Raw genomic sequence first — 27,585 nt, 5'->3', positions numbered from 1 at the left:
CTCAATATCCTAATCTTCAGAGGGGATCCTCCAAGGCACGGTACCCAGGAATTGAAGCTTGATCTGTTCTGTACACAGATAAGATCAGTCTTCAGGATTGTCAATCCAGTACCTTTCATGGATTCTAAATTCTAGCTACCCAAGTACTTTTATGGCCCTCATCACCCAAGTAGGTGAACACTTTTAAAAACAAGTTTGCCAGTCCAGAATTCTCTAACAAAGGTAACTGACAAGCAGAAAATATCACATTTCCACCTGCCCCAGCTTTCCAGCCAGTGTATCAGTGTCCCTACATTTCTGAATCAATTTCAAAATTCTTCTCCGTGTTACCATATGTGGGCTTGACCTTCCATCCCAACTCTATGCTCTTCTGATGCACATTAATCAGTGTTCTCAACATTTAAACTGAAAATAATAGTACCTGGTTCAACATCCTCTGAAATGTGTTTCAAAAGCATGAGAATGTGCTGCCCATTTGTATCAGATTAGATACCTCTTTGACCAGATTGAAAAGTAGGCTAAAGACATTCGTGTTTTCCTCAAGTCCTAGAGGAGATTGAAATGAGCTTTGAAACCTATTCCTATTGCAATGCCTTGAGATGCTTTCTATGAAAGGGCATTTTATAAGTAATCCTTGTGTGACTAAGTCCTTGTCAGAGAAGTGACAGACTGGTAACAGACTATAATGCTTGGCAAGGTGAAAGAGTCTTTATATTCAGTGAAGGGGTTTTACATTTTAATTCTGCTCAGAATTTTGCCCATAGTCAACTTATCACTTACAGGAGAAGTAAACTGATCCTTTTATGGGAGATGGTTACAAAAATACAAATTCCAGGGATGGTGAGCAAAGAAATAGTACTGACTTCCAAATAGATTTGAATACCCTCTCTAAAACGATACTATTCTATTCCGGTTTGCACACTGTGCTCATTACTGTAGCATCTGGGCACCTTCCTGTAGTGCATTAAGCAACGTGACTATGCATCTGTCACATATTATTTGTTCTCTCATCCTTTCCCCAGAGGGAGAAGCATGTGCAGTGAAGTGTCTTGTTTTGGTAGGGTTTTTATTTATTTATTAAATAAATATTCATGCTATGTTTTTATATTAGAGAAGGAAAGATCAAAGAAATACATCTTACACTTGGAGTAGAAAGTGGTGATAATCCTTAGTTCCAGGGGAAGTTCATTGCACGGTTGCAGACCACCCTCAGAGAAGGGTCTGTCTCCACACAGATAAACTTCACTCTTATTGTTGAGAGTTCACTGTGCCAGAGGAGTGAAGTTGTTGAGCACGGTCCTCATCGTGGAGCTTTAAATGGTCGTTTAGGTATCCCGGGCCCAGGCCACGGAGTGCTTTGAAGAGGACTGAGACTTTGAACTTGATCTGAAATTCCGTGTAGCGAGCAGAGGACAGATGTGATGTGCTTGTGATAGCCTGTGTTACTGATATGTGCTGCAGTGTCTTGTACTGACTAGAGTTTCTCAAGTGCTGAAGGTTTCATGCCCATGTATATTACATTGCTGTAATCCAGCCTGAGAGGTGATGAAACTGTGAGTAAGAGGCCAGGTCTTTGTCCACTAAATGGGACAATTTCCCCTAGCCACCGGATATAGTAGAAAGCATTACTCATAGCTGTTGCAATGTGGGAGCTCAGCATCAATAAGGAATCCAAGATTACGCCTAAGAATACGGACTGAATTGACCAATTGTGGATGTGAACCTTCAATCAAAGGAGACTGCACCGTGCTACAAACTTCTTAAAAGGGGATAGTTTACTAATGGATAGGAATAGTCTTTAAAGAGGTAGTCAACATATTGATCAAATTATAAAGATCAAAATGTGTAGCAATTTTGCACCAAGATTTTTGGATGAAAAGAGATTATATTTTGGAAAATGCACTGTCAGTTTTCATAGGAACTCAAGAAAACTGAATTTCAGTTTTAAACTAGATACGTTAAAAAAACCACCAAGAAACAAATACTATTTTTTCAAATAAAAATAAGGCCCAGATTTAAACGGACAAAAGCAAAGGAATTCAGAGATTAAAAAGACATCGTCAATTTAAAATTGAGATATGAAGGTGGTTTCAAGTACAGTCCCTGGCTCTAAATGTCCCTGTTAAATTCTGTGGTTTTACAATCAGATTTCCTATGTTTAAAAATGTTTTTGTCTCCCCCATGGCTGTGGGAGAGACCCACACAAACACCAGGCAAAACTGACTAGAGGGAAAATGGAGAAAGCACCAGTACGCTATCGAATGTGTTAACAATCTGGGAGGAAAAAAAAATTATTCCTCTCTTTAGTGTCTTTCAAGTTATAGTGCTCTTAGGTGTTACTTGTAGCAACAGCAGGAAAAACAAAAACAAACCCACAATTCAGAGGGTAGATTGATTTAAGTAAATGGTGTCACTTTCATACAGTTTTAGTATTACAGTAGTCTAAGAATAGTATGACCATATGCACTGTACCATATGTCTAAGATATCTAGGCACAATGGGAAATTTAAGGACAGCATGGCAACATTATCTTTGACATTCCTTGTTTTTGTGGGTTTATGTCAGACTCAGTTACTACAACTCCTTCAGATTTTGACAGGATTTTGCACCTTTAGCATAGTAGACAGTAACATGAAGGGTATCCTTCCAGATGGAATACCAAATTAATGTAGAGCAATACATGGGTAGCTGCTTCCTAGTGCAAAAATCCCCTCTGGTAATTCAAATTATGCCTGTGAATTATATTCAACTCACGTGAAGAGCTGCTCCAGTAATGCTTTGAGGATCAGTTACTACAGGGGTCATTCGGAGACCGAGAGAGAGGAGAATAAGATCTATTTTTAAAATACAGTATATTTTTAATGATTGGGTTGTAGTGTTCCATTTTGGGGTTCTGGTGACACTTGAGCTGCACTCTTTGATTGACAGTGTTACCAGAATCCCTTCAATGAAGTTACAGTCCCTATAATTCATAGCTACCTGCTAGTCAGCCTACAGAAATTACAGCTAAAAGTGAACAGATCTGTGAAGATGTAAATCATAGTATACAAAAAAGCCACATTTAAATCACTGACATTTTGTACACTGCATGTATAGTAAACAGTATGGTACAAAATGCATATGCAGAAACAGGAGGAGTAGGCTAGTGCAAATGCAATTTAACAGCTTTTCAGATCAAAATTTCAGCTTTTTTTCAGACAGCCATGTAAGTGCTGTCATCCATATTTTCTCTGTAAAGATTAACTTATTTGCAAGATTCAACCATTTAAGCTGTATCTGAAACTCAGAATATTTGAACATCACTAACTCAAAAGTGGACAAATTTTGCAAACAAAGAAAGCATCTGGATAGAGGGCTTGTAACCAGTTTCATGAATTTCAAATCACTGGAATTAAAGACAAATGACCAAGTTACAGCAGCTTTTTTGAAACATCATCTTATATGTGTATATGGAGAAGATAAACTATAGCCATGTCAGAAACTAACAGTGTCCAATAAAGTAAAGCAGTTATGGTGTCAAGGAAACGCTTTCCTCCCTCTGGTCCACCCAGAACACTGCAGCACTGTTTCAAACACCCTTAAATCCCTCTTTTCTGCTGTACACAATTCAGCTTTTTCTCTACACCTCTAAGGGTATGTCTACACTACGAAATTAGGTCAATTTACTAGAAGTCGATTTTTTAGAAATTGATTTGATTCAGTTGATTCTGTGTGTCCCCACCAAGCGCATTAAGTCGGCGGAGTGCGTCCACAGTACCAAGGCTAGCGTCGACTTTCAGAGTGTTGCACTGTGGTAGCTATCCCACAGTTCCCGCAGTCTACGCCACCCATTGGAATTCTGGGTTGAGCTCCCAATGCCTGATGGGGCAAAAACATTGTCGTGGGTGGTTCTGGGTACATGTCGTCTGGCCCCCCTCCCTCCATGAAAGCAATGGCAAAAAATTGTTTCTCGCCTTTTTTCCTGGGTTACCCGTGCAGACAACATACCACGGCAAGCATGGAGCCCACTCAGCTCACTGTCACCGTATGTCTCCTGGGTGCTGCTGGCAGGCGCAGTACTGCAGTGCTACACAGCAGCATCCCCTTGCCTTGCCTTGCCTTGCGGACGGCAGACGGTACAATACGACTGCTAACCGTGGTCATCGTCCCATGGGTGCTCCTGGCTGACCTCGGTTAGGTTGGTCGGGGGCGCCTGGGCAGACATGGGTGCTCCTGGCTGGCCTCAGTGAGGTCGGTCGGGGGCGACTGGGCAGACATGGGTGCTCCTGGCCGGCCTCGGTGAGGTCGGTTGGGGGCGCCTGGACAAAAATGAGAATGACTCCAGGTCATTCTCTTCTTTAAGTTTCGTCTAATGGAGATTCAGTCCTGCCTGGAATATCATGCCAGCTGGAGGCTTCTGCCTCAGGCTGCTCTCCCAGTCAGCAGCACCGCGCGGTCGCACCTACCCCAGCCTACCCCTTGCTCCCATGGCTCATGAAGTCTGGACAGTAGTAAGGAGCAGTTCAACTATAGGCTGAGCAAGTGCATAATGGTAGTAGAATGTGCCTTTGGACGTTTAAAAGCTCGCTGGCGCAGTTTACTGACTTGGTTAGACCTCAGCAAAACCAATATTCCCATTGTTATTACTGCTTGCTGTGTGCTCCACAATATCTGTGACAGTAAGGGGGAGACGTTTATGGCGGGGTGGGAGGTTGAGGCAAATTGCCTGGTCGCTGATTACACGCAGCCAGACGCCAGGGCGCTTAGAAGAGCGCAGCAGGGCGCGCTGTGCATCAGAGAAGCTTTGAAAACCAGTTTCATGACTGGCCAGGCTACGGTGTGAAAGTTCTGTTTGTTTCTCCTTGATGAAAACCTGCCCCCTTGGCTCACTCTACTTCCCTGTAAGCCAACCGCCCTCCTCTCCCCCCTTTGATCTTCGCTTGCAGAGGCAATAAAGTCACTGTTGTTTCAAATTCATGCATTCTTTATTAATTCGTCACACAAATGGGGGGATAACTGCCAAGGTAACCTGGGAGGGGTGGGGGAGGAGGGAAGCACAGGGGTGGGGTAGTTGTAGGGCACGCCCTAGAATGGCATGCAGCTCATCATAGAAGTGGCATGTCTGGGGCTCTGACCCAGAGTGGCCGTTTGCCTCTCTGCCTCTTGTCTGAGCTCCTTAAGTTTCACGCGGCACTGTTGCGGGTCCCTGTTATAACCTCTGTCCTTCATGCCCTTGGAAATTTTTTCAAATATTCCGGCATTTTGTCTTTTGGAATGGAGTTCGGATAGCATGGATTCGTCTCCCCATACAGCGATCAGATCCAGTACCTCCTGTTCAGTCCATGCTGGAGCTCTTTTGCGATTCTGGGACTCTATGGTCACTTGTGCTGATGAGCTCTGCATGGTCACCTGTGCTGATCAGCTCGCCACACTGGCCAAACAGGAAACTTGCTAACACCAAAAGACAAAGCTCTTTATGGCTTCAAAACATGTGTTTTATAAACTGGTTGGCATAATAAAAGTTATTCTTGCCAAATTTTAGCCAAAGTAGAAATGGAAACCTATGTGGAAGAGGTAGCAACAAAAAAAAAATCCATGAACATTTAAAGCAGATTCCAAAATATGCCTCACAGACAGTGAAAACTAAACATATGGAGAACATCCTGAATTTATGACGGAAGAGTGGTCTCAAATTAGCTGTTTTATTTTGATCTGAGCATGAAGAGAGCATCAGAGAACTGATGATCCCTTATAAGCAAGCAATTAATTTTTAAATGGTGAAGCACTGAATATTGGGGGTTGGGGGGGGGAGGGGAAGGAGGAAAGGGCGGCAGAAGGAGTGGAGAGAAAGTGGGGGATGTTAAATGAAATTTTCTGCATTCCATGAGAAATCGCAGATATCAGATTCACCATTCAAAGCATTCTGATTTTTCCAACATTAATTATATCAAATGTAAACTTAACATTTTTAAACGTCTGTAATAAATTAATTCTATGGATAACTACTATAACACCGATGGATCTCAGCAATCTCATTCACTCAATTCAGAAAGGCAGTTTTGATTTATTTTTAAAATGTGTTTCTGAAACTAGAGAAATGTGACCAAGAGACTGAAAATGGGAGATGAAATTTCTTGCTTCTATGCAGAAGATGGTATCTGGTCCAGGTCAGTAGTGAATGAAAGTCATTACTGTAACAGCTGTGGCCTACAGTAAGTTGGAGTGAGTTTGTGCTCTCAATTCAGATCAGAGTGGAAACTGCCTGCATCACAGAAGCTACTATCGCAATTGGCTTCCAAGTTGGCAGTCTCCACATAAGCATTAAGGAATAAAACAGTCATGGAGATGAAACACAGCTCAATCACTCCTGAAGAAGGATCCAGAAGGTCAACATTGAGACAAGTTTTGTGAACCGTGGTCTTCGGTTCTGAGAAATTCAACATCTTCCACGAGCACTGAAAATCTCATAAAATACATCTGGTAAGACATTTAGCTATTTAGGTTCCAATTCAACAAACTTATCTAAGAATGTGCTCTGCTGGATAAAGGCCATTGGCAGCAGAGAGGTTTTGTAAATAGCTATCCAAAAGTTAAGTGTGAGCAAAGAGCTCATTATTTTAAATCATGTTCATTAATCAGCTAAATATTTACAATATTCAATAGCCAGACAACTTCAAGTGCCATATCTACAATCATAAAATGACTTGAAAATGTTCTGCCACAAATCAAAAACATTAGAGATGGTGAAAACAAATTTACACTGAAGTGTGAGCCTTATATATTCTGATCTATTACTTTTCAAAAGGTTTACTTTAAAATAGATATCTGCAATGATGTACAGGAACATGACTTTTTATTTACATTAAAAAACATTTACAATTTAACACATACTTTCTACTAATGATTGGCAGTGCATAATATGGTTTGTGATGTCATGTAACACAACCAGAAATACAGGCTCTATAGTTTTTGTGATTAAACTACCCATTACATAGCAAACAAACCCTTGTATATTTCTTATGGATGAGCGCTTCAGGAGTTAAATTCCACTGAAATTATTTGGACACCCACGTAGGTGTTCAAGTCTTAAAAATAATTCATTTATCAGTATCTCTCATCAGGCCAGGGGTAGGTAAGCAGCTGCTTTCAGAACTAATGCCAGTGTTGTTCCTTGCTTGGCAAGTTGATGGTCCCATTCAATGAGGCTGACAGTTTCTCCTCTCCTTGAAAGTGAACCATCGGCTTCCAATGTTAACGCACCTTCTACCCACATGATAATTGATAAACTTCTAGGGTCATAGCTCATTGTTTCTATGGCCCAGAGTGATTTTTAAAGTACCCCACAAAATCTACTGACATTTGGATGAAACTGTAAGTGGATATAATCGCTTATTCTACTAATCATCTCTTAGAACACTGTAAAATCATTTGTATTTAGTATCAAAGTACTAGTCAACTATGAGCACTATTTAAAAAAAATATTCCGTGCAATGTTATGTGATTTTTTCCTTTGATGACAAGAAGCATAGTCCCCTAACAAGAATTTTTACATTTAAATTATTCTCTAGAAAATTATTCTGAATTTGGGGTAAATATTTTAGAATGCAAGGTAAAAGCACGCAATTTTTTTCCACTGTGGTAGCCAACTAGTCACTTGTTGGCCTGAAAATGCTGTCTCTAAATTTAGCCATCCAATCCAATTATACAAAAGAGAAAAGCAATCGAGACAGTATAATCGGACACTAAATTTAGCCAAACTATGTGCAAGAACCTCTGCAAATACACATACAATTTAAAGGAGCAGCAATGTCAGATATGGCCCCAAATATGTCTGACTTTACCATCCTTATAATCTAATAAATATTAGTATTCATTTTAATATTTTAAATATCCCTGCTTTTATGGACTGACTTTATGATTCTTAACCAGATGAGTAATTCTAACTCATGCAAATAGCTCCACTGAGGTCAATTACACTACTTGCACACATAAGGACTGCAGGAAGAGCTCGCTACAATCTACATATCAATGAGAAATTAAAGTAAGGAAAAAACCCATGGTTTTTCAGAACCCTAAAATAGATTTGTACAGAATAAAGTGAGGGAATACAATTTAATGGAAGAGCCCTGTTTCCACAGCTGTTCTCAAATCACTTACTCTTTTGTATTAAAATAGATAAATAAACAAAGCATAATCATGCTGACTGTTCTTCATACATTACAAAACATGTTTACATTTTACAATGTCCCTTTAAATTTGACTCTGTGGGTCACAGCAGAATTTAGTAACATTATTGATAATTTTCAATTGTGTAATAGCTTGGAATGTTTGGATATTAAACCACTTTTAACAGTCTCAACCACGCAGTGACCAATCCCATGAAGTGCTGAGCACCTTACCTGCCACTTGACTCATTGGGTTGGGCCCAGAGCAAGTAATAAATACCTCTTAGCATATGTCCAATTCATTTTAATTCAAGAACAGAAGAGCTAAAACCTTCATGCACAAGTGAGATGCAGAAAAAGGCATTTGTTTTCCTGATTAATATTTCTCAAGACAGAACATGATACACTAAATGTTATACAAAACCTTGTATGGTGTTTATAGCTTCAAAACTTTTTTGTAATCGATAATGTCGATAAATTGCATGTCTCTTAAATTGCAATACATATCACTAGATAACGTCTTCAGCAACCATAGTGTCAAAAATTTGATAGCAAACTTGCTGTTCCATTCCATCTTTGACATTATAAGACCTGATGAAGCATTCCAACCATGGCAAGTCATCTACAAATCAAAAACAAATTACACATTTTGATAGTATTTCCAGCTTTTATAAGAAAAGTGGAACTTTAACACATAATTCATCTGACTAAAAGGAAAACTAAAAATGGATTTTGAAGTTTCTTATGCACAGAAGGGGTTGATCAGTCTCCACTGAGAAACGCTTCTCCTCTCTGCTGGTACAGAGAGCCACCTGGGAGGAGGAGGCAGCAGAGTGGGACTTGTATCATTATTCTCCCTCTGTTCTCACCAAAGGTTTGTACTTGGAGAAGATAATGCAGCCTAGGGATATATCTTCTATTCCATGGAACACCCACTGCACTGGGTGGGAGAAGGTCCCCAGAGACAAGGGTGCCTGGGTGCTTTGGACTTGCACTGTGAGGAAACAGGCTCCTAAGGGCCAGAGCTATGGAAAAGACAAACAGTTCTGTGCAGACAGTCCAGTGGAAGCTTCCACTTTGGGCCCCCAGATGAAATGCTCAGAGTAACTCTGTGATGGGATCTTCACGGAGATTTCCTTACCCTGAGTCACTTTCCACAGGGATTTCCTGCAGGAAAGGGTACTCCAACTTTGTATGTGCATTCAATGGAAGAATCCGGCCTAAAGTGAGGGGCTCAGACTGAATTCTCTATTAATTGTCACTATGCTTCTGTTACATTTTAAATAAAGGTGTTTTGGTTAACTTCCATATGAATGTGAATTACACATCTAGCTCTGCCTGGACATGCATGTATACATATAAAACTGAATCCATGCCAGCATGAGTGAACAGCTGCACACCCTCATTACCATTGTAGGGACTGAATTATTACTCCTATTTCCAAAGGCCCTTCTTTTAAAAAGGACAAACCGAACATATTACACTAAACAAAAGTAAGTAACAATTTCCTTACAATTCTGTAGTATTGAATTTGGTCTGTGTTCTCATCATATTTATAATAAATAAATGGTGAATTCAACATAACTTTACATATATAGTAGCAGATTACAAAAAGCTGACCTAGTTTTGTTCCTGAAGGACAAAGTATATTCATGATCATTTCCATCTTCTCCTGAAGAAGACTACTGGTAAGGACTTCGGAGGCAGGAATCTGGAAAAACTTTTCCTGAGGAAAGTGGAAGGGTTTGAGGAGAAAAGAAGAGAAAAATAAATCAGGTGTCATTAGTTAGTGTCATTTTAGCAGGCTCTTGAATCTTATGAACAGACTAAAATGACAAAAGGGAGCAATATATTCAGTTCAGTGTTTTTAAAATGATCCAGATACAGCTAGAAACAAACCATAGCATGCACGAGTAGGGTATTAACCCTGAGACATGTAGTATGGTCAATGACTTAGACCACCAAAAAAGTGCATTAATGCCTTACAAACACACATACTGCATGAAGATAAATCCATTAAAGATCGTGAGGTACTCAAACACTATTAGAGCTGAGTGAATAATAGATTTTTCAATTGGCAGGGGGCTGAACCAAAAAATGTGAAAAAACAAATTGGTTTGATTCAAACTGAAATTCAGTTTTTCTTTTTTTTTTTTTCCTGTTTTGAATCAATTGAAATGTTTTAGGTTGACACGAAATGATTACTTTTTTCATTTTTTGTGTTGATTCAGTCAGCTTTGGATGTTTTTCACCATTTTGTGTGGGTTTCTTTTAATTGCACAATATTTAAAAATGGAACATCATTTCACAATGAAAGTCAAAACAATATTTCAAAATTTTCTAAATAAAACATTTTGAAACAAAGTCAAAACAATGTTTTAAAATGGTTGACATGAAACATTTTGACTTTTTGAAAAAACATTTTTCATTTTTTTTAGGCAAAACTTTTTGACAAATTAGTCACAAATTTGTGAATAGTTTCAGAGACCCCAAAATGAATTTTTTGTGTGTGTGGCAAAAATAATACCCCCCCTCCATTGCTCAGCTCTAGATACTACAGTGATGGGGGTCATATAAGTACAATAGACAGACAGACAGAAATTACAGACAGGATTGTGCCATCCTTATTTAAATTCAACCTTACCACTCAAATAGTCCATTGCTATTAATGGAAATCCTGAGGAGTAAGATATCACTAAACAGGAGGATGGGTGTCGGAATCTGAACCTATGCAAGTAGAACTCTCGTTTTGAATTTCATTCTTCAGTTTGAAAAGAGACATGGGTGGGTTTTACACAATTTATCTTCCCACTGTAAAAAGTAGCCCAAGTAGACGATGAAATAAAACAGAAGGGGAACTGTATAACGCCTTTTCCCAACAATTTTCACTACAGCATAATTATTTTAACATAACTTTGACCAGACTTTCATTTTGTTCCTCTTTCCCCCACATTTCTTGGCCAATCTCGACTCTCTCTCCCCGGAGCCCAGCTGACCTGTCACCTAGCAAAATGGGTTCCTTTCTGGTCGACCTCTAGATGGCACTATAATATAACTGTTAAATAACAACTGTTTATGGCAAAAGAGACACATTTTCAACTCACACTTTAATTTTTCCTGACTCTTCTCCCCAGCTCCTTTAACTTAGACTATCAGGTTAAGAAAATGAACTGGGAGCGTTACTATAGAAATCTGACTGGAAGGTAGTTTAAAGTTACACTTCAAAGCAACCCAGCTTCTTCTCAAGCACTCCTGGAGCACCTTAGTCTGGGCAGAAGAAAGTGGCAGTTTCCTTTTGAAGTGCAGGTTACACTTCAAAAGAAAACTGCCTTTTCCCCCTGCAACTCAGTTGTAGCAGTCAGCAGCTCCCCCAGATTAGTTTCTCAATTTAAAAGAACAGCTTTCAAAGAAGGGGAGAGGGGCAGTGGAAAGGAAAAAAGAGAAGAAAGTGGGGATTGCTGGGCTTCAGCTTCCTTTGCAGCTAAAGGCCTTCATATTTTAAGAGAAGAGCCTTTTAACCTGTTATACAGAATGCGTTAAAGAAAAGAAATGGGAAAACATTTCCCCCTTATTGCCACTTGACACAGTGGGTAAAAATATACGTATATATTAATTTGTATGTATTTGAGGTCAGGTTGTCCCAAGCTGTGAAACACAGGGACCAAAAAGCCCAACTGGCTTTAGTTAATTCCAAAGCTGCAGTGTAATATATTACAAATATAATGTTATATTAGATTAGTATTATCAGCATCTATTCATCTTATCAAAGCCCTCATACTTCTTAACATTTACATTCCTACCTGAAATTATCAGCAGGTATGCAACAACCAAAAGGACAGCCAAAATAAATGTCTATTGCATGCAAACAACTACCCTGTTTCCCCGAAAATAAGACAGTGTCTTATATTAATTTTTGCTCCCAAAGATGCGCTAGGTCTTATTTTCAGGGGAGGTCTTATTTTTCCTGGAGCTTCGGGGCCTTATATTCCGGGGTGGCCTTATTATCGGGGAGGTCTTATTTTCGGGGGGATGCCTTATATTACAGCGAGAGGCAAAACTGGAAGTAGGTCTTATTTTCGGGGGCTGTCTTACTTTCGGGGAAACAGGGTATATAAATGAAACATGCAGGCCCAGCTACTCAAAATCTAGGACATGCAGAGTACTCACAACTAATTTAACTTTGCCATCATGAATGTATGAAATAGGATCTTCCATTACTTCCACAAAGTTATATATCTATTACATATGCATATGAAAAATAATACTTCACCTTTACATAGCACTTTAGAATCATTTAGTTAATCCCTCACATTCCCATGGGCAGGCCAATATTATTTCTATTTTAGAAAATTGAGAAACGGAGACACGTAATTTAAGCAAAGTGTGTAAAGTCACTAAGAGTGAATGTATAATCTTATGTTAAATGTGGAGACCAAGTGTCTAGGTAAGGCAAACAATAATCTTTCTGGGGGCAGGGACTAACATTTATTTGGAGGCTAGCTGAATACAACCTAGAAGGCACTAGTCAGTCCACGACAAGCAAGAGCCCACACTACTCAGACCTTTAGATCAAAAAACTAGATTTAGAGAATGGACAGCTATATGGCTTTGGCTGGAATCTATCCAGTAAGGAAACAGAGTTGTCAGAGTAGTCATAAAATCCTGAGCTAACCCCCCCAAAAAAGTCATTCTCAATGACTCTCAATCATCACATCAAAAGCAATCAGACAGGGTGTTTTAACACCATGACAGAGAGAAACTCAGCCAGCTCAGCCAGGGACTTTGTGGAAACACAGAGTGCTGAATACCCCTGTGACATATTGTACTTCAAAATTGCATCTTGTACCCCCCATATTCACCACTTGTGCATGGTTATGATATTTTGTACAAAGAATGCCCTGTAAGGTATCCTATGAAAACTCATGATTTGCTGAAACTCATTGTTCTGTCAAAATATGTATATCATCATTGTATATGGAGTTATGAGATTTTGCTACATGGTTGTTACTGAAATATGTTGAGAGTCTAGGAGATGCCGATAGCAAGCTCTTCAATGGCAACAAAGGGGGTAACCCACACCCAGATGTGTGTTAAAAGCAACCCTCACTAGCCGTTGACCAGCAGGGGAATTGCAAACAAGAGATTTACAATTCAATAAGAGACAGTTCCTCAAGCTCTACACAATGAGGATTGCTTAACTCAGTGACTCAACAAGGTATCAGGACAGGTGATGCTTGACTCCATGTTTGAGTCAGTATTTTTCCAGGAATATGAACTGAGCATATAAAATAAGGGACAGTGGCATCAAGAGTCTGCCTCTTTCTGCCCCACCTACTCTGAAGGCAACAAGACTTTGGCAGAAAAGACTTTGAACTGGGAAATTGGTTCCAGGCTGAGCAGGGAATTCAGCCTGTGTATTAAGAACTGTGAACTGCTTGCAACTCCAGAGTAGGGCGAGAAAAACTGCTTGATTCAACTCTTGCTTAGTTTGATAAAGTTTATGATTTAAACTTAAATTTTACCTTTTATTTCTTATGTAACCAACTCTGACCTCTATGCCTACCACTTATAATCACTTAAAATCTATCTTTTTGTAGTTAATAAACTTATTTTAATCTTTTATCTTTACCAGTGAGTTTGTCTAAAGAACTTGGGGAATCTGCTCAGATTACAAAGGCTGGGGCACGTCCACTATCCTTTGAAGGAGTGGTGAATTAATTAATGAGCTTACAATGCTCAAGACCTTCTTGATCAGTGCAAGACGGTACATTTCTGGGGTGCAAGACTGGGGCTGGGGGGATTTGCTGGCGTCTCCCTGTGTATAGTTCATGACAGGCTGTGAGAGCCTGCATGTAACTTTGGGTGTGCCTTCATATGCTAATGGCTGTGTGAGAGCAAAGCCAGAAGGGGCTGCTAGTCACTAGCAGAGCAGTGTAAGAGTACCATGATCCAGAGAGTTAAAGGGAACACAGCAGTCCCACAGTCCAGGTTGTGCCCTGGTGTGTGTGTGTGGGGGGGTCACATCCCCCACTCCAGTTCCTCTCTTCAGTCCATTTTAAGACTTGAACACACATTTTTCTCCCATTTTACCTTTTATCTGATATTGACCTAAACAGCATTTTCACCAGTGGATAGTGCTAATAATTTGTACATTCATTATAATAGTTTGTTTTAAAATACTGGATATGACAAAGAGAATGCACAAATTCATATACACATGCAAACATCTCTGAGACCATACTTAACAAGAACCATCATCTTTTTACTCTCTGTTTACTTACATAGTCAAAGAGGTATGCATCCAGTGCTCCTGTGCCATCATCAAGTGTAAACTTCATAACAAAGACATACTGGAGTGGCTCAATACCTAAAACTAGTGTGGGAAAAATATTTTGCTTTAGGTACTGAATATTCAAGACAAAATTATCACAACACAAGGTAATTGAAATGACTTGCTTTTAATTATGTGACTTATTGTACGATTATAATTTTAAAATATAATCAGATACTTGGACGGGTGGAGGTTGTGGATTTATAATTAGAGCTGTGCGAATAACAGATTTTTCAGTTCAACACTGAACCGAAAACTAAACAACAAAATCTTTTCAGGTTGACCTGAAACAAAACATTTCTGAGGGTTTTTTTTAAGCAAACAATGGAAATGTTTCATTCAGCCTAAAACCAGACATTTTGTTTTGATTTCAAGGTTTTTATATTTATAAAAAATTGAGGGAAATTCCAAAACAAAATGCATTTCTGAAATGAAAAGTTGTTTTTTCGTCTCTCTCCTCCCACCAATACAAAAAATTAACCAAAATCTACTTGAATTTGCTAATTGTTTTGCTTGAAGCAAATCTGCATTTTTTCAGTGAAATGTATTTTCACTAAAAATTTCACATAGCTCTACATATAGGATTCATGACAATGTTATTATACACTAAGTGAAAACATTTTGTGTTGCAGGTAAAATGAGATGCTCAGAAAGATTTACGTATAGAGTGCCACTTTAGAATGGAAATTCAGTTTTGCTCAAGAGTTTAGAAAAATACAGAAAATGCTCTAAAGCAGTGGTTCTCAAAGCTGGTCTGCCGCTTGTTCAGGGAAAGCCTCTGGCAGGCCGGGCTGGTTTGTTTACCTGCCGCGTTCGCAGATTTGGCCCATCGCGGCTCCCACTGGCCGCAGTTCGCCTCTCTGGGCCAATGGGGGATGCGGGAAGCAGCGCGGGCCGAGGGATGTGCTGGCCGCCCTTCCCGCAGCCACCATTGGCCCGGAGCGGTGAACCGTGGCCAGTGGGAGCCGCGATCGGCCGAACCTGCGAACACGGCAGGTAAACAAACCGGCCCGGCCCGGCCTGGCCAGCCAGGGGCTTTTCCTGAATAAGCGGCGGACCGACTTTGAGAACCACTGCTCTAAAGTACCTCTTTTCTCTTTAGTAAAAATGTTGCAAATGTTTGCATACATCCTAACTTCTGACTATGTGGTAGGATCTCTTTCTGCCTGATCTTCCACTGAAATCAGTGAGAGTTTTGCCTTTGGTTCAATGATAACAGGATCGTGTTCTAAACTAACATACGGCAATATATTTGGTGAAATATATTATCTACGGGAAAACAATTTATTCCATATGATGTAGTTAAAATTTCTGGGCAAGTACTACTCAAATAAAAAAAGCTGCCTGACTGGTACTCTGAAATTAACTAAACCCATCTGTGAAAATTCAATGGCTAGGTACATTCTCCCACTGATATTAACTATGTCATCTGTCAAACAAAAAAGATTCAAAACTATGTACATAATGTATATAATTATTGCAACTACTTACCAATTATACTCTCTCCTGGCAATCTTTAATTAAGAGTCTGTGTATGGTTTATATTTTGAATATTGCTTGAGATTCCTAGTGGGGTTCTGCAGGGGCCTGTCCAAGGTCTGGTCCTATTTAATATTTTCATTAATGACTTCAATAATGGAGTGAAAAGCTTGCTTGTAAAATCTGTGGATGACACTAAACTGGGAGGGGTTGCTAGCACTTTGGAGGGCAGAATTGGAATTCAAAATGACATTGACAAATTGGAAAATTGGTCTGAAATCAACAAGATGAAATTCAGCAAAAGACAAGTGGAAAGTACTACACTTGGGAATGAAAAACCAAAGGCACAACTACAAAACAGGGAATAACTGGCTAAGGAGTAGCACTGCAGAAATATGGGGGTTAAAGTGGAGTCTGGATCTGGGGGTTTAAGTGAATCACAAATTGAATATGAGTCAACGTGATGCAATTGTGAAAAAGGCTAATATTTTGGGGTGTATAAACAGGAATATCATATGTAGTACAACATGAGAGGTAGTTGTCCTCCTCCACTTGGCACTGGTGAAGACTCAACTGGAGTACTGAGTCCAGTTCTGGGTGCCACACTTTAAGAAATATGTGGCACTGGAGAGTCCAGAAACAAAAATGATAAAATGTTTAGAAAACCTGACATATGAGGAAAGGTTAAAAAAAATGGGCATGTTAATTTTGAGAAGAGAATACTGAGGAGGGACCTGGTAACAGTCTTCAACTATGCTAAGGGCTGTTACAAAGAGGATGGTGATCAACTGTTCTCCAAATCCACTGAAGACAGGATAAGAAGTAATGAGCTTACTCTGCAGAAAAGGAGATTTAGCTTAGATATTACAAAAAAAATTGCACTGGAATAAGCTTCCAAGGAAAGTTAAAGAATCCCTGTTATTGGAGGTTTTTAAGAACAGGTTAGACAACACTTGTCAGGGATGGTCTAGGTTTAGTTGGTCCTGCCTCAGCACAGAGGGCTGGACTAGATAACCTCTCGAGGTTCCTTCCAGTCATACATTTCTATTATTCTGATTCTATGCGCAAATGATTTATAATCAGTTAAAACTAGAAATATATTCACATATTTTATCAATTTGTTTTTAAAAGTAAGTAAAAATAACTGCTTGCAATATATGTTTGAAGTTATGTGAGAATAGACATCTCTACAGAAACACTGTTGAAGTTTCTTCAAAGAAAAAGGTGGATGACCTGTTTACATATCACTTATTCAGTTTCTCCTGATGATTCCAGACTAGGTCACTTTCAGGAAATTTTGTTTAGTAAGAGTTTAGACTCCATTAAAAGGAGTCCACAATTGTAAAATAGGGAAGACTTTGCACTTTGGACTCGTAAGAACCCATAGATATTTGAATATAAACAACTGATGCTTCTTAACACACTTCTTGTCTTATGAACCTTCATATTTTTCATGTGAACCTTCATATTTTTCAAATGAACTCAGAAATTCTTATGGAAATATTAGTTATATATTATATGCATTACTCTTGTATTACAGACATTTATATATCTTCCCATTTTATATCTGTGCTATCTTAAATTAAACAATTCTGGGAAAAAAAATTTAAATAGTTGATCAAGTATTTACCTATAAAAAAAGAAATGTACTCCATGGTACTTTGGATAGTCCTACACTGTTTATGCTGCCATGATCCAACCACTCAGTGACTAAAATATGTCAGGGCAGTACATTCTGAAAGCAAAGGGTTCAATCTAACCAAACCAAAGCTATTTATTTGGCCAGACAAAATTGGTTTTCATGCAGTAGCCACATTGGTATGTTGCTGAATTATGCTGTGAGGAATTAAAAATCTCCCAACCACTGCTTTTATTTAATTTGTTGGAAAGCTTTCATTTAATGAATTTAGTTTTTTTTTATTTGGGGGGGGAGTACATTTCTAATGAACACAATTTGATACTGTAAATTATGTGTTAGCTTACATTTATTAATACAGAATAAACATGAGAGGATATTTGTGAGACACATCATGCTTCTGCAGTAGTTTGTATTCTTTAATAAAATCAGTCAGACTTAGATACTGCTTGAGATTGCAAATCCTTATTAGGATGTGAACTGATTTAAAATAATTTAATTTAGAAACAGTTCAAACCGTTATCTTCTTTACCCATTGTATTTCCCAGGGCTCTATTTTCTTTCCATCAGTTGATGAGACTACCTAAAACAACACAAGGAATAGATAGGGAGATTTTCAAAAGCAGAAAGGAGAATTAGGGGCTCAAACCCTTTTGACTTGGGCGATTAACTTTTCACCAATTCCTTGGGTTATGTAGTAGGCTAGTGTTTATGTCCTCTAATGGTAGTGTTTACAAAAGATACAAACCTTACTATCACTCACAGCTAAGGAAGAGTCACATTTGGCTCAAGTGGAAGACTTGTGAATGGTACAAATTTTATTCCTGATGCTACATATTTGTGTATAGCTCACAATAGACATCTATAAGTATGTAACCAAAGATTCGTTACACCTACACTATCTTAATTGTTAAAAATGCCACCTAGTGCAGAATAAACACTAAACAATGATCTCACATTCTGACAGGTAAAAAGTTTTTCAGTTCGTCTTTAATATAATATTTTAAAAAGGTAATCATATATTTAACTCCAGCCCACAAAATGCAAATACATATGCATCCATAGGATATATAAAGATCTAAGCAAAAGTGTAATCCATTCAGTGAGACAATTTGTATCTACCTTAAGGATCAAGGCACAATCTATTTCAGGTCATAATGATGTTAGCTAACCTCGTGCTATTTCAGTTGGCTCCCACGATGGTTCTTCTTCTGCAAGGGAACTGAGACTCTGGATAGTCTTCTGATTCGAACACTGTTTGCACCTGACATTTAAAATAAAATGCTGATAGTGTACAGACTTCAAGGTGATGAACTATTAGCTGTTTCATTCTGCGCCAAACACGTTTACAGGTCTGTCGCATCTTACGCTGGGGTTACGTTCCGCAGTCAGCGCGTAAAGCGAAAATTGTGTATAGTCAAAATTACATTGAGTGTAATGGCAGGCGGAATCGCCTGCACTACAGCTACAGTATTAAAATTGTTATTTTTCTCTTTTTGTTTTTGCCGACCGCATAAAGCTGAAATCGCGCATGTTAAATGCGCGTCAGATGCGACAAACTTGTATTCAAATAAAGTTACTCAGTGGGGATGCAAACTGCCTCCACTATGAAAAGATCCACAGTTGACAAATCAGATTTTTTAAGGCGGAGAAGCTTCATTCAACATCTAAAGTACTAAACCACATTAATGCTCCTTATGAATCACCAGCTACAAAAAGTAAGTTATTTTGACCCATGAAAGAGCCTAATTGAATAACAAAGGCTAACTGTGCACCAATACCAACTGAGCACATATTCGTACATTAGCACTTTTTGTGGTTTAATAATACATACAAAGTGCCATTTTGTAAGAGCAGTAATAAATCTGAAACTCTACTATGTATTAAAAACACAATAGGATTATACGATTATTAGTATAGGAATTTGTCTTAACCTGTGCCTAAAATATTGTAATTATAAGTTATTAAAAGAACCTCTCCTTTTTATTCCTGGAGTAGTAATGTATCATCATCAAACTTTTACAGGATGTAAGACCGCAACTACAATTCTGTAAGTGGATAAAAATATCTTACGTTGAGAGATGTCCATATAAAGTTGTTTTCTTTTGCCCCAAGAAACAAAGTTACGGTAGCATTATTCTCTCCTCAAAATAAGCTTCTGTGCTAATATGTTACATTTGTAACATAAAATTGACATTCATTATCTTTAAGATTAGCTTTAAAAGCAAATTTGTCATGTAGAATCAGTGGACCTAATTCTGCTCCCACTTACACTGGTGTGAAGCAGATATCAATAAAATCACTCCAGTTTTACCGTGGAGTAAATTATAGCAGAATTTGGTTTAATACGTTGCAGGAAAATAATTCATACCTTTTAAATATGTTACATAGAATATATGGCATTCAAAGTTAGGACAACTAAACGGGCAATAAGATAATACCCAAACATTCTACACAGATTAAATGTAAGACCGTTAATGACAATTGCAAAGGCTGAGATTTTAAATGTACAGACGTCAGGGAATTCAAGGATAGCCCCTACACTAACCATACCTTGGTGCATATTTGATATTACTGTAAAGGTCTTAACTTGTTATGCTTTGATAAGTACACACAAGTGAGACTTTGAAACATCATAAACCTTCAAGTTTCCTAAATGAGCTCCCAAGTTTGGAGGCCTTTGTGCCTACCATTATTCAAGGTGCTGGCTGTGGGATGGGCTTCTCTTTGAGACAAACTTTGGGAGCTTTCACTACAAAAGAGAATCACAAAACCTTCTGAATAAGGGAAACTATCATGTACAGGCCATCATTTGGTCTGCACAGTAGACTCAACCACCTCTGCAAGGGACACATCCATACTCATGCAAAGAGGGCAACAAGGGTACAAGTTGCCATCAGGCCAAATGCAAAACTACTGCCCCTGCTCCTCTGGACCTAACTAGGTTTACTGCCTGAAGAAGATCTCAAAACCTGTCCTGGGGCAAAAAAGCTAGGGCTCTTGTCATATCTAAGGTGGCCCCTAGGAAGGTGAAAGACTGTGTAGGAACCAGTGTGATTTTTCAATGTTTACAGTAAAACCCAAAGATTTAAAGAGGGAAAATATCTCCTGTAGGGCAGAGTTATAAGACTGGGCTCTTATGAGACAGACATCTAGGAACAAGGAAACACTTTCAGGCCCCATCTACGAAGCTGAGCTGCCAAACAGTTAGTGATCACATGGGGCATGCTGAAAGCTCAAAGGGTGGTACTTTGTACTGGTGATGACCTGTGCCCAGCAGGAACCTAAGGTATCACCAATGCCTTAGCCTCAATGAGGCATGTAAGTAGGCATCTCTTGATGGCCAAGAGCTTTTCTATTTTTTAAAGCAGAAAAAACTGATAAGTTCAAATAACCATCTTTTCATACCATCAAGTAGAGGCTGTAGCACATCATTTAAAGTGCATAGGAGGGCATATATGCATATAGTCAAGCACTGACACCTCTAGCAGCCTGACCCTCCTGGCCCATGAGCTCCTATACCCACCGCCTCCTAGAAGCCTTGACCCTTGAGGAAACCCTCCTACCCCTCGCTACCATCCAAAGAATTATAGGAAATTCTGTGGGCTGAGAATAAGCTATTTTTAACCTAATGGGGTAATTAAAAAAAAAAAAAAAAAAAAAGCTGACAACTCCTGAATACAGAAGTGTATAATGTAAGTTTCTTTTCTCTTAACTATAGTGGTGGTAGCATAAGTTTCACGTTCAGGCTCCAGATCAATGTCTTCTTCTTCCATACAATTTTAATTTTTGAAATTGTCATGGACAATTCTTTTCAAGAACAAGCTTTAGAAGGTAAAGTTATACTTGTTTGCAATTGACATTGGAATTTAAGTTACTGAAACAAACTAACTTTCTATACATCTATTAATTGCAACCATTTCTAAACTATTAAGACTTTTTTTTTTAAACCTACCCATAATGCCATATTTTCCCTTGCAAAAGGAAGGGAGCTGAAAGGTCTAGTAACTCAAGATCTTCTTTCGTTGATCTCACAGGTATAATACATTTAAATCTTCTTGAAAGTTTTCTGATTTCTTTTAGCGTCCCCCCTGTTAAAAGCAGAAAAAAAATGTTTTCTTAATTGTATTTAATGCTAAATTACTTGATTCATCTTTCTTGGCCTATTGGATATCCATTTCAGCATCTGTAATTCATCACTATATGCAGGCCAGTGTTGATGGAACTCCTTAATGTACTGCATGTATTAAAAGTATAGGAACAACCACACAAAATTTTAAGTGACTCATCACTTCATGCAAAGACAGCAAAATGTTAACACAACCACATGTGTTACATGTGCAATCAAAGTTGTAAGTTACCATAACATATGTTTTAAATATATTTCATAACAACAATAGTAGCTAACAAGATAGCAGACCTTAAAGTAACTTTATTCGGGTTACACTTTGCTTTTTCTTTCACTACATTTCCAGCAATTTTAGTGGCTGTTATCTTGAGAACAACCAGAACTAGAATACGCTTTATTCCACTAGAAAACAGCTTGACATTCCAGCTTTTAAGTGGTAGAAAATATTACATTTTAGCTAGCAATATGAGAACAAGTAGCTGTTAAAACAGTATCAGAACTGAAGTGAGGGGAAAAATGCAACACAGTAGTAAACATAATAATATGATTTTAAGTACTACTTGGTAACTTACCAAAACTAGAAATGAATGCTTTATATTACTGGAGAAGCTACCTGAGTTTAGTACGGGGTGAGCAAACTTTTTGGCCTGAGGGCCACATTTGGGTATAGAAATTGTATGCTGGGCCATGAATGCTCACAAAATTGGGGGTTGGGGTGCAAGAGGGGGTGAGGGCTCTGGGGTGGGGCCAGAAATGAGGAGTTCACGGTGTGGGAGGGGGCTCCGTACTGGGGGTGCAGGCTCTGGAGTGGGGCTGGGGATGAGGGGCTTGGGGTGCAGGAGGGTGCTCCAGGCTGGGACTGAGGGGTTTAGAGGGCGGGAGGGGGATTAGGGAAGGGGCAGGGGCACGGCCATGGTTCCTGGCCAATGGGAGCTGTGGGGGGCAGTGCTTGGGGTGGGGGCAGCATGTGGAGCCCCCTGGCCCTGGCTGCCCCTACGCATAGGAGCTGGAGCGGGGACATGGTGCTACTTCTAGAAGCCGTACAAAGCCCCCCGACCCCGTTCCCCAGCAGGAACTTGAGGGCCGGATTAAAAGGTCCGATGGGCCGTAATTTGCCCACCAGCCATAGTTTGCCCAGCCTGGTCTAGTATCATAAGACATGCATTTTATCCCTTAGAGATACAGAGATGTCATTTCTTAACATGATCACAGGTCCATCAATCATAGCAGTGTTTGTTTGATATGGTTGCTGGATTGAATCTAGAAACACTCTGACCTCAGACCAGTGTAATTGTGTTTCCTTGTAATTTCAAGAACCAGTTTGATACACTTAACCCTGTAATTATTGTTATGCACCTAATAACCACTAGTTTTTGGCTAAATAACTTTTGAACTAATTAGTTCCTGAATGGATAATAGGAAAGAAATATATGAGTGAATTTTCTGAAATAAGTAACTTTCTGCAAAAACAACTTTAGCTTAAATTAGATTTAAGATCTTACAAAAGCATTATTATAGGAACTATGGCTTTGTCTCATATATTTTAGTATTATTATTACTGTTATTTATCATGCAGGAATGACTAGAGAAGCCAACCAGATCAGGGCCCCACTGTGCTAGGCACTGTACAAATACATTGTAAGAGACAGTACCTACCTACAATGTAACCATAAAAGATGAATAAAGCTTGGGAGGGGAATAGAGGCACAGAGACATGAAGTGACTTGCTCAGGGTTACATAGCAGAGCCAAGAATAGAATCCAGTCCACTGCCATAGCAACAACCTCTTCAGAACACAATGCTTGAAATGTTACGGTCAGACGAAGGATTTAAATCATGCGTTAAGCATAAAACTCAGTACAGCCTTAACTATGGAACCATTGGGATGCCTCCATAATTTAAAGGTATTTGGAATATAAAGTCAATCTAGACAATGATTTCAGTGTACTAACAAATCAACATCAACAAATTTGTCGGAGTAACAATAGCTGTAATTTGAAATGAATCAGAGTGAATTTACTGGATAAAAATGGAAGTAAATGAATAGTACATATTAATCTAAATGTAATCAATATCTTAAACTCCACCTTTTTTAAGGTTTGCTACAAATTAGTTTTATTTATGTTCATTAAAAGTTGTTTAAATAAAGGCTGACCTAGCAGTGGATCTGTTTCCTGGATTTAGCTCTATCTCAACTCTCAGCTCAACAGAGGCAAAAAAAATCCTGTGGAAGTAACATGGCTCAGCATCTGGTTTCCCGGGGAAGGGAGGATCTCATACTGTACTAAAGCAAGCTGCTTATGCAACACCAAGAGTAATATTTAGATCTACTTGGCCAGAAGAATAGCTGCTGTTGTGTGTATGTGGAGAAATTAAGGAAGGATGTATCTGAAAACACACACAAAATTCCTCCCAGAACTTGTAAATGAAAAAAGTAAAAAGCCCAAATTCTGAGAGTAGCCATCTTTTTTAGACACGTTCCATTGTCAGTATTCGGAAGGAGAAAATGAACTGAAATACTGGTCAGCTAAAGTTTCTTTTAGTAAATATATGAAGATTTACAATTGTGTCTTTCACTTCCACTCCACATGCTCTCTCTCAAACATTCAGCTGCTGGGGCTTTAATATCTTCCAATGATTTGCAGAGCAAGGTATATGGTTTGGTTATTTTAGGAGAAGAAAAAAAAAACAGACACAGAACTGGGGAGACAGGGCTTTTACAAAGGAAGAAAATTATATCAACAGATTGAAGAATTTGAGGACACACCACAAAGCAGACTACTGTTGAAACTAGTCAGATAATAAACTAAGTAGCAAACAGAAGGGGCTTTGTCATTAACCCTAATGATCTGTCCATGGAAAGGGCCAACTGACTCACCCTTGCCCCTCCACATTGATCCACTTGGATACTGTGCCCTTGTTTTAAATTCAGACTGTGAAGCTGTGCAAAAATTTCTTACTTATATTCTATCCAAACATCCTTATTTATATCTTTACCTAAATTGCTTTGTTTAAAGTTAGGTGGCTTTTTTTCTCTCCCCCTAAAAAGCAATCAGATAAAAAGCACACTGCTTCAGCTTTATTTATGTGACACAACACTGACATCCAGAGGCTGACAAAGTATATAGTGGGTTTGCATTATCAGAAGCCTTTTATTTATCCAGCCACGTTTGAAGATTTTTGGTAAGACTGCAATCACCATTCCAAATCAGATCTGTACCTACCTAAAAGCCCAGCTGGAGACAGTACATTTTTTTTAAAACTGCATCATCAATAAGCTTCTTGGTTTGGATTTATCAGATACAAAGGTATCTGACTCCTGTCTGGTTTACAGAAATCCAAACCCACTATTTTTGCAATAAATTTTATCTGAAAACTTCAGAGACTCAACCAATCACCTCTAACCCTAAAATTCTAATGGATTTTACCATCACTTAAAGCTGATTCTAATATGCGTATGCTTGTTTTTAAATACAACTCACTAACTAACTTTTTGTTTTTAAATCAGAGATACTTAAATCCTAAATTTCTAGTGGTAAAGTCCACTGCGCCATCCTAGGTGGTATAACTGTAATATAATTATCTTACCTTGTACCATAATCAAAGTATCTTCTGGCTCTTGAAGCAGCTCATCATGTTTTACAAAATGAACAGCTATTTTTCTTTGCCCCTGATTTTCTGTATCCCACACTTCACAATCATACCACAATGAATTATGTACTTCTGGATTTGGAGCTGAAGCTGCACAGTCTCTTAATATTAAGTCAAAATCATCTCCATCTGGAACTTCTTGCCTAAAAACATTTTAGAAAGCAATAGGTAAATAGTAGCAGCTTCTCTTTCAATAGTCTAGTAGCTGAAATGCAGTACTTTAAACAAACAAGATATTGAAATATTATTATAACAGCAGCATATACAGGAAAATTCACCTTTCCACACTGATCTTTGACAAAAGATAATATACAAGTTGTAGCAATTTAAGGGTTTGATGGTGCACAGCAAAGGTGTGGAGTGTTGTGCATATAAGCTCAAGGAAAACTAGTCCTGCATGAATGAGCCTGCTGCTGCATGCCAAGAAAGCTAATCCTGTCTATCAGCAGGGGTAAAGCCTAATACCTTCATCCAAGCCCACACTGAAATCAACAGAAAGATTCCCACTGACTTCACTGGGCTTTGGAATAGGCCCTACAATGGTCACATAGCTACATGTCTCTTTAGCGTTGAAACCCAGATTATCCTACTCTATTTTACCATGCATTCTGCAAAAAAAGAAAACAAGAGCAGCAGCTGTTTGAGACCACTTTCCACTGCAAGACAATACCTTACTTTGTGCCACACATAACCACTGTTTGCACTTGTGCTGGAGTGCAAACACATTGCATTCCTTGCTCTGCATGGTGGAATAGATTGCAGGATCAACCCAATGTATAAGTGTAATTATGAACACAAAGATAGTGGATTGCTTATGAAATTTTAACAGCAAATGTTCTGGCACACTTTCTGTTCCGGGGAAAAAGCCTTATTGGCTTTGAGTGGAATAGCAACAAGGAGACACGAAACATCGTTACAATGAAAAAAAAAGATTTTTTTTTTTTAAAGGATGTCAGAAACTCAGAATATCTCTATTTAAAAAAGCATTTACCCACACCGATTCCTGCTCCCAAAGAAATCAAGGGCAAAACTCCAACCAGAGCATGCTTCTGAATGCATGACTGTACTGTATGCAAGAGTATTCAGTACTAATTGTGTCTGTTTTTTTCTTCTATTGACATTTGTACCCAATGTATTTATTTATTCATTTGCTACATGATTTTTAATTTTTAAGAACAAAGTTGTAGTCCCTGTACTCTGTGTGTGTGTGTGTGTGTGTGTGTGTGTGTGTGTGTGTGTGTGTGTAATTCTTGTAGGCTGGTCAGGAATTTGCATTTCACAGGAATTCCATTTTTTCAAAAGCATTTCATTCTGAATTGGAACAAAATTATCAAATTTTGAAATTTTCTCACCAAACAAAATTTTTCAAACTTTTTTGTTTTGGGTCAATCAAAACATTTTGGTTTTAAATTTTTCATTTTTTAAAATATTTTATTTAAAATAAAATAAAAATATAAAAATAAAATTAAATATGAAATAAAATTTTGAAATGAAAAGCAAAATGTTCTGACTTTACTGAAATGCTTCAATTTTTTTAAAACAATATTTTGTCAAAAGTGACGTTCCCATGGAACGTTTTGATTTTGATGAATCAGCATTTTCCTATTAAAAAAGTTCTATAAAATTTTTGACAGCGCTACTCAAATGAAGAACGCTCTTTTTTTTAAACCAGTAACAGCTTTAATTATTAATTGTAAAATATAGATGTCTAATAAAGGACAATGTCATTATATTGTTAGAACTGAAGTATACCATGGATTATTAAAATAAAGCTCATTCATTGAAGACTTCACTAACTCAGCCAGAGGTATGGGCCTACTACAGAAGGGGGTGGGTGAGGCTGAGGTCAGACTAGATTATCATTTTGACCCCTTCTGGCCTTAAAGTCTATGATTCATAGATTCATAGATTCTAGGACTGGAAGGGACCTCGAGAGGTCATCAAGTCCAGTCCCCTGCCCGCATGGCAGGACCAAATACTGTCTAGACCATCCCTGATAGACATTTATCTAACCTACTCTTAAATATCTCCAGAGATGGAGATTCCACAACCTCCCTAGGCAATTTATTCCAGTGTTTAACCACCCTGACAGTTAGGAACTTTTTCCTAATGTCCAACCTAGACCTCCCTTGCTGCAGTTTAAGCCCATTGCTTCTTGTTCTATCCTCAGAGGCTAAGGTGAACAAGTTTTCTCCCTCCTCCTTATGACACCCTT

The 27,585-nt window shown here is 38.5% G+C and overlaps 1 protein-coding gene across 1 annotated transcript in view; it reads right to left on the bottom strand.

Moving 5' to 3' along the window:
* Nucleotides 1-5,374: 5,374 nt before the first annotated feature.
* The window catches only part of POT1 (protection of telomeres 1), a 149,973-nt gene continuing 127,762 nt past the window's right edge, over nucleotides 5,375-27,585 (bottom strand). The window contains exons 14-20 of the mRNA XM_026648918.2: nucleotides 25,971-25,978; nucleotides 25,308-25,513; nucleotides 21,546-21,681; nucleotides 18,763-18,854; nucleotides 14,426-14,517; nucleotides 9,765-9,870; nucleotides 5,375-8,766 (exon numbers count right to left, since the gene is read on the bottom strand). Coding sequence (XP_026504703.1) covers nucleotides 8,654-8,766; nucleotides 9,765-9,870; nucleotides 14,426-14,517; nucleotides 18,763-18,854; nucleotides 21,546-21,681; nucleotides 25,308-25,513; nucleotides 25,971-25,978 — 753 coding nt within the window. The 3' untranslated portion in view covers nucleotides 5,375-8,653. The remainder of the gene's footprint in view (nucleotides 8,767-9,764; nucleotides 9,871-14,425; nucleotides 14,518-18,762; nucleotides 18,855-21,545; nucleotides 21,682-25,307; nucleotides 25,514-25,970; nucleotides 25,979-27,585) is intronic.

Source organism: Terrapene carolina, unplaced genomic scaffold (assembly GCF_002925995.2).
Source record: "Terrapene carolina triunguis isolate 2854851 unplaced genomic scaffold, T_m_triunguis-2.0 Scaffold68, whole genome shotgun sequence".
NCBI classification, from domain to species: domain Eukaryota; kingdom Metazoa; phylum Chordata; order Testudines; family Emydidae; genus Terrapene; species Terrapene triunguis.
The sequence above is the reverse complement of the archived record's forward strand: the minus strand, read 5'-3'. Positions and strand labels throughout refer to the sequence as shown.